Source organism: Oncorhynchus nerka, linkage group LG15 (assembly GCF_034236695.1).
Source record: "Oncorhynchus nerka isolate Pitt River linkage group LG15, Oner_Uvic_2.0, whole genome shotgun sequence".
Lineage (NCBI taxonomy): Eukaryota > Metazoa > Chordata > Actinopteri > Salmoniformes > Salmonidae > Oncorhynchus > Oncorhynchus nerka.
In genome coordinates this window covers 44,439,445-44,449,073 of record NC_088410.1, presented here as the reverse complement: position 1 = coordinate 44,449,073, position 9,629 = coordinate 44,439,445, and the positions used below count along the sequence as shown (strand labels likewise).

The window sequence follows — 9,629 nt, the reverse complement described above, 5'->3', positions numbered from 1 at the left end:
CCTTTAACGGCAATTTCCTATAGCCTATATACTGTATATATAATAACTAACTATACATTACAAAAATAACGACAGTAAGACTGATGATAATATGAATAGGCCTTGTTATAATAACTGTATTATTCTAGCCTACAATAAGGGCCATTTTAATGTGTGGTAGACACATAGGCCTTTATGTGAGAGCGTAATTTATGTGAGCAATTTTGCTTGCGTTATAGGTTTGAATTAGGTCAATTCTAGTTTTGGTGGCTATTCGTGATGATTTATTGATACAATGCGCATATCGCAATAATCCATTTGGATGGATGTCATAGCCCATGGTCATGCAACAGTATTTTTGTATTGTGCTTAGACAACTTGAATGCTCAACACAGGAGCAATTAGGGCTAAGTGCTTTGCTCAAGGGCACATCGACAGATGTTTCATCTATCGACTCGGGGATTTGAACAAGCTACCTTTCGGTTACTGGTACAACCCTCTCAACCGCTATAGAGATAGGCTAACTGCCGCCTGACAAACGTTACACATTGCCTGTATGAGGATAATAGGACTGCTTGCGCTGCCACTCAAGTAAAGTATAGTCAGCCGCTTGAATGAGCCTGAGGGTATAATATTCCTGGCTCATATTTTGATAAAGGATTGGAAATATCTCATTATAGGCCTAATGCTGATAATCAAATGGTTAAACTTTTTTTAATGCGGGTGTTAATTTACCTATTGCCTATATGCATTTGCCTATACGCGTTATTGAAATGACCTGGACAGCAATGTCCATAGCCCATCAAACAGCGTCAATTCTGAAACACTATAGACAGCAAAAAACGTGGCATCGTGAGAGAAAATGTTTAAATATAATATTCTGATTACACACCACGGTGTAGTGATCCGCTTAATATTTGAAAAGGAAGTAAGCATAATCAACAATAGCCAACTCTATTAAGAAAATAGTCTAAATATGATCCGTTTGAAATCAATTCAGGTCAACAGAGGAAGCTGCCTGTTTCTGCCTCGATACTATTGTATAACTGTGTTGTATAACTTCATATGCAATGTAGGCCTACTTATTTATGTATGAGTTTATTTGATCACAATCGCAGACAGGCACTAAAATAATTGCCATCCTTGTCCCTTGACAGTGGGGTCTGATGCCTATGAGGGGCAAGAAACGAAATGGTGTTTCTCTCCTCGCTGTAGGCCTACCGGTTGTGATCCTTTGGAAGACATAAACAAGTGAGTTTGGTTTGCTTTTTGGCTTCAGGCAAGATAGAGGGGGAAACGAAAGAAAGACAATCTTCTTGAAAGAACCGACAGCTCCCCTTTGGCTCTTTTGTGTGAAGTTTTTTTTCTCCCATTCAGACAGAGCGTTCATCCGTGTGATTTCTCAACTTATTGTCATTACTTATTTATTAATTGATGCCTACTGGGTGAAATTGAGCGTCGAAGGACTCGCCACAACGCACGTTAAAAGCCTGCACATCGCAGAAAAACTATCTTTTGACTGCCTATGGTAGGGCAGTGCTGTGCAGGCATATAACCTATTATCTTCCAGCGAACCTCGGTGCAATTCAACTTCACCATAACATAAAAGCTATAGCCTATAAATCTATTGTTGTTTATCCGGCGAAATCTTTTTTTTTTCGCCCACTGAAGCGTGGCCTTGTTTACATTGGCCGCGTTTAAGCAATTCACTTTTGTAAAGTTGGTGACCTTTTCAAAGTGTGTTGCATTAAGGGGATACAAATTATCCGACTTGCACCTAGTCGACTGCATGAACTTAACAAAAATCACGGGATCAAATGTCATGAAGTTTTGACTGCAAGTGTCTGCAGTTGCTATTTGCCAACTTCATCCTGCAGCCATTGCCTGGATTGTGGGAAACTATAACCAATTATTATAATGTTTTTGTTTGACCAATGCAAATGTGACCAAAAAGATGACTGAACTAGGAATCAACTTTGCCTTGATTCGTGTACTCAGTGGGTATACAAATGCATGTGATATTTGAGGCTCTCTCTCACTAATTAATTGTGCAATCTACACACATGATTTCAGTTTGTGAGGATGTGATATGGTGGTTGTAGACATGTTTATTTCAACATTATAAAGACACACTTGAATAAACAATAGCAACACTGCCATGTTGATCTAAGCCTTGCTGTTGGAAAACCACATTGGTGTCCGACTTTAGGCTGTTGCAGATGCACCACCACGACTTCACTCATTCGGTTTGCTTTAGCCTAACCACTCAATTCGCGTGAATCGTGGAAAGGAAAGGAAATGCGAGGGAAGAAAACTGTTGCACGTTGCCAGTCCCTCATTGACATTTTAGGAATGATAAAAGTTCTGCCTTGCCTGCAGCTATAGCCTCACTGGAGCCAGCGTTCGTCTGCGGAAGATTGCCTCTGCTCATTATAGCAATTATTTTACTTTAATTTAACCCCTGCCTGGATGCCATGACCGGTTAAAAGCAGCCTTAATTTGGGAGCGGGTAGTAATTTGCCCATATTATTTTCCTATTTTGCTACAAGTCTTCATCATTGCAACAATTGACAAGGACTTTGTTAGGTTTCAAAAATATTTTCTCTCTGTGCCCAACTGAAGAATGTCAAGTAACCTGCATTTATGTGTCGAGTGACACACGTCTGCTAACACCGTAGAAGTGGCTTCTCCACAATGTAGGTGTCACCTGTCCAATTATAGTCGGTAATGACATTCCACCGAATCGTTTAGGCCGACAGGCAATTGAGCCCTATAGACTCAATCTCTCATTTGCCGGAGTGTTTTGAAGTCTGCACAACTGATGGTTGTAGATGTTGGTCCTCACTGAGCTCTCCTGGCGCCAACAAAATCTGGGTGAGTTATTTGAAAGCAATGGGCAACAGCTGTAGAAATATATTCCGCGTTTTGCTCAGCGAAATGACATTTGACAGGTCTAATTCATAACTGTTACACTTACACTGACTGCAATGTTCAAGAAACGGCTGCTCTTTCACAATTAGGCCGACAAAAATATGGGTGAAATATATTTTAAACTGGCTACCCCTATGGTTACACAGACAAAGCATGCATGCAATTTGCGGATTCTGTCGACGCCTCTGTGTGCGTTTATTTCCAAGGTTTCTGCCTTTTAAAAGTACAAAAGGCTTATTTTTAATTAGGCTACTTTTCCACAGTGATAGTCCAACCGGAAATATCAGGCTAAAGACCTGCTTAAATTGTTTTTTATGTATATTAAACAATAGCTTCGAATGAAGTCGCACAATTTTTGAAGAAACATATTTTGTCTACGTTTTGTTGATTTAATGTATAGAAAAATGAAATACATTTTAGAGTAGATTGGTCTGAAATATAGACTACTATTCCCACATTTTCCCAGCATATTAGTCATTTTCCCATTAGAAATATTATTCAAGTAGCCAACCATTATTCAAGTAGTCTACACTCATTGAACTCGATATTTTCTGACGCTGACATCACATCATTATGGATACTGAAGTTGGCCTAAAATCAACAAAGTGTAACAAAACATAATGTCAACAGCAAATTCAAATTTTAAAAGCAGTGAAGTCATCCCTGCATTTAGCTAATATGTAATTAATAGGCACTACTCAATAACTGCTGGCACGTTTGAATTTAAATTATGTCTATATACAGGCTAATCTAGACTGGCTACATAGAGACGCCACCAATGGAAATGTGGTTCAAAGTCATGGAAAAGTCATGAAATTCCATCTGTCAAAATGTGTATGAACACTTAACGGTGAACAATCAGAGGTCTCTGTAGCATAATGTCATTTGGGGATTACTGTGAACATAGTCTAATGGACCGATTTGAAAAAAGACAGCTTCTGCACCTCTCATCCCAAGCCAAGCACTGAATCTAGTCATGTGTACTGCCAATCAACATGAGCAACTGCTCAATGAAAAAGAATAAACCATTTATTGTTAATTTATGTCACAAATATATTCAATATAAATGAGGGTATTTTTCAAATATACAGTAGTTTACAGTACACAAATCCCTTCCGAAGGGAATCATTCAAACAACAGACAGTGTTGTTATAATTTTTAAAAAATGCTGTGGTTCTTCTAATTTAACAAAGAGCATTAATTGACATTGGATTAAGTAACCCACTATTTTACGCATTGACATGAATGCAAGTGAAAAATATACCATCTTAGTTATCCTTAGTCTGCAGTGACAGCAGTTCACAGAAGTGATGAGAGCCCAACCTACCTTTTGGGTCTTATGTGTGTTGGTGCAAAACCCAATGAGTAAATCTTTCGCATGGTTTAAGTTTGTAGTGGACTCGGGTAGAGCTTAGCTAAGCTTTAGTGACCCAATAATCAACCATGGCATCAAACTAATGGCAAAGTAGATGACTATACTTGACATACCGAGGAAGACTGCACTTTTACAAGGCAGTCCTTACTTATGACTATCCAGTCGTGATATTCAACACCAGGTAGTCTTTTGGCGATGTGGGTCTATGTTGAAGCACTTCATAGTCAACATGGCACAGAATATGTCATTCCTTCACGTCAGGCGAGGTGATACATGCTGTATCCGACATGAGCAGCGTACAGTCCCATGGGAGACATCGGCAGGGAGTGCCTCTGGAAGTGGTGCGACCCTCCATACGACGAGGGGACATGCGCACCGAGCGGAAAGGAAATTCCGAACGCCGGAGGCAGCATTGGCTTGGCTGCCATTTTTAGTTTTTCCAGTTCTGCCTCCTGGAGCCTCTTGGCTTTGGCTCGTCTGTTCTGAAACCATATTTTCACCTGGGTCTCAGTCAGGTTGAGCGAGCTGGAGAACTCTGCGCGCTCGGCGATGGAGAGGTACTGCTTCTGGCGAAACTTCCTCTCCAGAGCCAGGAGCTGGGACGTGGTGAAAGGGGTCCGGGGCTTTCTATTGGTCTTGTGCTTTCTCAGTGGACAGGCGGGGGGACTTAGTCTTCCTGCAATAACCACGATAGAAAACATCGTCAAAAATCATACTTTCAAAGCGACAGACATGGATGAGTTAAGTTGTTTTGATGTGTAGAATTCATAATAATCCCATAAACTTGAAAATAGTTTATATCCAAAACACTTCGTGGAACTGCAGTATAATTTCAATATAGGATAGGCCTATGAATTCGTAAAAACAGAGACGTTAGAAAATACTATGTGATAAAATACCCAACTAGGTGCTTAAACTGCAAATATATATGGCAAACTAAAATTCCCACAATCAGTAAGTTGCTTTAAATCATACAAAACTTCTCACCCAATTTACTCGCGCATTATGGAAGGATAAATAGAAATTTAAAAAACTTACGTGGAGTAGGTGAAAAGCGAGGGCTCTGTATCCAAGAATTTCGGTCTTGACTTTCTGGACTCTCGGGTTTAACCATTGCGTCCTCTTGCATGTTCATAATGTCGCCTACCGAGAACGGCGACCCGATGGTCAAGGAGGGGACCGAGTTATCCAGGCTCGAAAGCGAGCCCATCCGTGAGCCTAGCGCCTGGGACGTCCCCGCAATGGATGACCTTTCTGGAGATGTCAAGTCTCTGTTCGGTTTCCTATCAGCCATCAGAGCCTCGACGCTGAAGGGAAGAATCGCAACTTTGGGCTTGATCGCTGTCTCCTCGGCCATCACGATCAAATTGGTCTGCATCTCGCCTTTTTCCAACGAGAACCGAACGCGAATGAATGTCTTCAGTTTTCAAGCCAATGGATAAAGCTGACATGGTAATAGTTGGGGCCATACAGGTTTGGCCTTCACTTGGAGGTAAACACTCGAAGTATCGAAAAGTAGAGTGACAGAAATTTCTCATGTGCTCCTATGCTGATGGCATCCTCATGTTTATCTGAACACACTGGTGAGCAGTGCTATAAGGCAGGCGTGGGGACACCACCATCCAATCAGAAGTGAGGTGGGTGGGACATAGAGATTCCAGTTGAGCAGGAATCTCAGCCACAACTGATGTGATGAGAAGCTTGTCTATTTGACTGGCAGGGGGAAGTAAACAATGTTGGGCTACATTTTACAACTTGAAATTAACAAGTTGGACATGGTAGACAATTCAATTAGCAACAGAAATTAAAACATGTTGTTACTTTCAATAGAATCATTTATATAGAAAATATTAATATTATTATTAACAATCTTATTTGGTGTTATTGTTATTATTACTGTGGTGGTGGTGGCACTCTTGCAGTAGTATATCAGTAAGTGTGTAATTGCTGCTTGGGCTGTCACAAAAATTGGTTTATCAGAGGACGTGATAAGTGTCATGTTAAATTGAAATTATTATCAAAGCATTATATAGGCTACTATAGGAATTTATACTATTATACTACTTTATCATATGTCTTACGACTTTATTTTGCAATTACGTTCAACAGTTAAGGTAGAAACTCTCGAATGTTGCCTAACGTTTACTGCCTTCGTTTATGTGATCGGCCTCTTGCAGAGCTATTTTTATTGATGGCTGCAGGGCTCTAATCATATTGAAACACACAGGCCTTCGCAATCATTTAGGGGTAATTATCGGGCTTGTGGGAGGGATCACTGGGATCTTTCCCTTTGACTACATCCATTAAAGTCTCAAATTATTTGGAGTCATGGAGGCAACCGTGGAGCCTATGTTCGATTTAACCTACGACTGTCATTGATTTAGTCCACCTGTCTACTTTGGGAATACTTGAACATCTATATTCTAATGGGATATACATTAGCTGTATCAGCTTTTTTTACATAGCGAGATAGGGCCAACGTTTCCTCAGTTACTTTTATGTTTGATCTCCATTATTTATCTCAAATTGATTTATTAACGACCGTGACACATAGTAATTCAATTATAACTAAGCCTATAACTCTATATAGTAAGCTATATTTTCTTTTAATTGTCTCTTCACTAAAATGAAGCGGTTAATGCAATCTCAAATGTGTACGAAAATCACGAAAAAATAGTTACTATTCTTATTTCATGCGGTCTGTTTAGCTCTCTGGAAAGCGTCTGCGTCGCTAATTGCTAAGTATAAACAATCTGTCAAGATGTGTCAGTCCCTCTAATAGTCAGACAAGTTATGTTGTTTTTAGGCGCCAGCAGCGGCATGATCAAAGCGCTCGACTTTAGGGAGACTATTGAAAATCTTTAACCCGCATCAAGAGCGCAACCCGCCTCTTCCTTGCCCGCCCTAGCCTTGGGACACTATTCAGCATGAAAAATTAGCTTTCTCATCCGATCGCACGCCATTTCCAACTATTTAAATGGGATACTAGCTGGTGTAATAGTAGGCTACTCAGAAGAAAAGGTAAATGCTTCCCACTAGTTATTTTCAGAGAGTCCTCGGAAGTAACGTAGGCTATAGGCATCCCTACTGCGTTTAGTAGGGGAACGTGGTGATTTAGCTCTGAAGCTGTCTCAACTCTTGAGCGTAAATTCTTGTTGTTGTGTAATTACACCATTCAAAGTGACGTGATTTAGGAGTTTGAGGTGGCCTATCCATTATTTCCACTGTTGTTAGGTGTATTATACAGGCCTACCCTACCTGTAATATCCATCATTAACTGTAAATTCCACTTTTGTTTTGGGATAAATTGGCTAATCATTGGTTATACCTGAAACAATTTCACACAAATTGGTAATTTAGCGTTTCCTTCATTCTACATCCGGTTCTCAGGGGGAAATACATTTGCAACTATGCATATTTGGGAAACACATAAAGCCCATAACCTAGATTGAGTGACACTGCATGCACCGCGCTCTCTCTTTCTTTGAAGTCACTGGGACCTCTTGTGTTGCAGGTCTGTTTAAAGTTGAGTCCTGCGACGAGTCTTCTGCTCCCGCTCACTTCCCCATCCTCGAAAACGTACTCTTAAAATGGTCCTCGCTCGTAAACACAAATAGTCACAGATGATAGCCTATACAGTACCAAGTCTAGTCAAGCGACTGCATATTTCACCCGGTTTGGCTGTAGAGAGGACACAGAAAATGAGAAAGGAGGGACTTTATGTAGTATGTGAAATTTCCCCTCGAAGAGCGCCAGAGCACTGGGTAAAGACAGTCTTTGTTTACTTCAGTTTATTTGCGTTGTGAACAGAGGGATAGTGCTGGAGGAAAATTAGAATCCCAGACACTGCCCTTTCAAAAATAATTATGTGCCATGGAAAAGACGATTACCATCGAATTTTATTTAAATCCCGAGGCAACAAATGAGGGCTGAGCTGAGATACAAAACAACTGTAAGCCTCATCGGAGCTTTGTTTAACTTTATAAACTACCTTTGATTCGGAGTCAAGAGGCAGGGAGGCGAGACAAAGGGCCATTGTGGTCGCCTCTGAAAGTTGTCTTAACCCTTTTCATGCAAAGTCTGTCAGTTTTGACTTAAAAGACATAAAAGGCACTGCTGATGTCAAAAGGCATTTCAGGCAAAATATTTGCACTTGGTGAAAGTAAATGACTTTCGTCTGGCCACATTGCTTATATGACGAGCTGACTGATCTTATTCTCAGGTTTTAAAACCAAAACATCACGTTGCATGTGATGTGAATATTATAGCTTAGTTTCAGTTTAGCTGACCCTTTTGTGGATGTTGAAGTATATGACAGTTGCAAGATATCCAAATACTATGAGGTTCTTTTTCTATGCATTTTGATAAAATAGTCAATGAGCGCACGTATATTTGACGCCTTATGGACCAATCATTAAACCACAAATGGGTTGTTTCGAACTCTGGTGAACTTTTGTCATGACACATTCCCTGAACCTGTCTCTTTAAGAAATCCTAGCGCTTATCCCAGAATGGAATGTCCAATTTTGAGTGGCCTAAATTAATTTGATCTCGACATTATGATGCACTTCAGAAAGATTAAAGGGACAGCCGACAGTCTCCTCCAAGATCTCCATAATTATAGATAATGTATCATATTTCAAAGCAATTAGCTCAATCAGGCGTAACGAGGCACTTTGCTGCCAGTAAGTAACAATGCCTTATGGTCATTTAAGCCTCAACATGACATGCAGTCTCCAAAGCTTGCAGGCACGCCTGAAATCTATTGGCGCAGTTGGCAGGTGTATGTTCAAAGTCGCCTTTCTTACTGACACAACAAACCAATGAAGTCATGAAAGATAGATTTGAAGTTGAGGACAGGAAGAGGGAATTTTCACATTTTGCGACGGACACATTGTATCCTACATAGACATCTACGGCCTATCAAACCAATAGCGCAATATGTCCTCAATCAAGATATTTAGGACTTTACATCGATGTATGGGTAATTTACGCTCGACCGTGTGTGCGTGCGTGTGTGTCGGCATTTCCATCACTCTATAATGATAATATAATCACGGTAAGTTTGACTGATATTGCCTTTTTCAAATCCAAGCACACTAGGCCTTCTTGAAAATAAGCATAAATAAAGCATATTTAATTTAAAAAGCACTGACAAGTAGCCTAAGTGTAGGCTATATGCTGCATGGGTGTATTTAGCGTAGTGCGTTACAATGCTCTTGAGTATAGGCTATTTATATAGTCTATTCGTAAAAATAAAAATAAAACTTCCAGCAAAACATTGTGAGAATATAGGTCCCTAAGTTATTCATCACTTTTGTGACAATGGAATTTGATATTGATT

General features: G+C 40.1%; 1 protein-coding gene across 1 annotated transcript; it reads right to left on the bottom strand.

The window, feature by feature from the left end:
• Positions 1-3,921: 3,921 nt before the first annotated feature.
• On the bottom strand, positions 3,922-5,870 carry LOC115142767 (homeobox protein XHOX-7.1). Its single transcript, XM_029682482.2, is given in 3 exon segments — positions 3,922-4,961; positions 5,324-5,672; positions 5,674-5,870. Coding segments are annotated over 3 exon segments (918 nt in total). The 5' UTR covers positions 5,824-5,870; the 3' UTR covers positions 3,922-4,542.
• Positions 5,871-9,629: the final 3,759 nt, after the last annotated feature.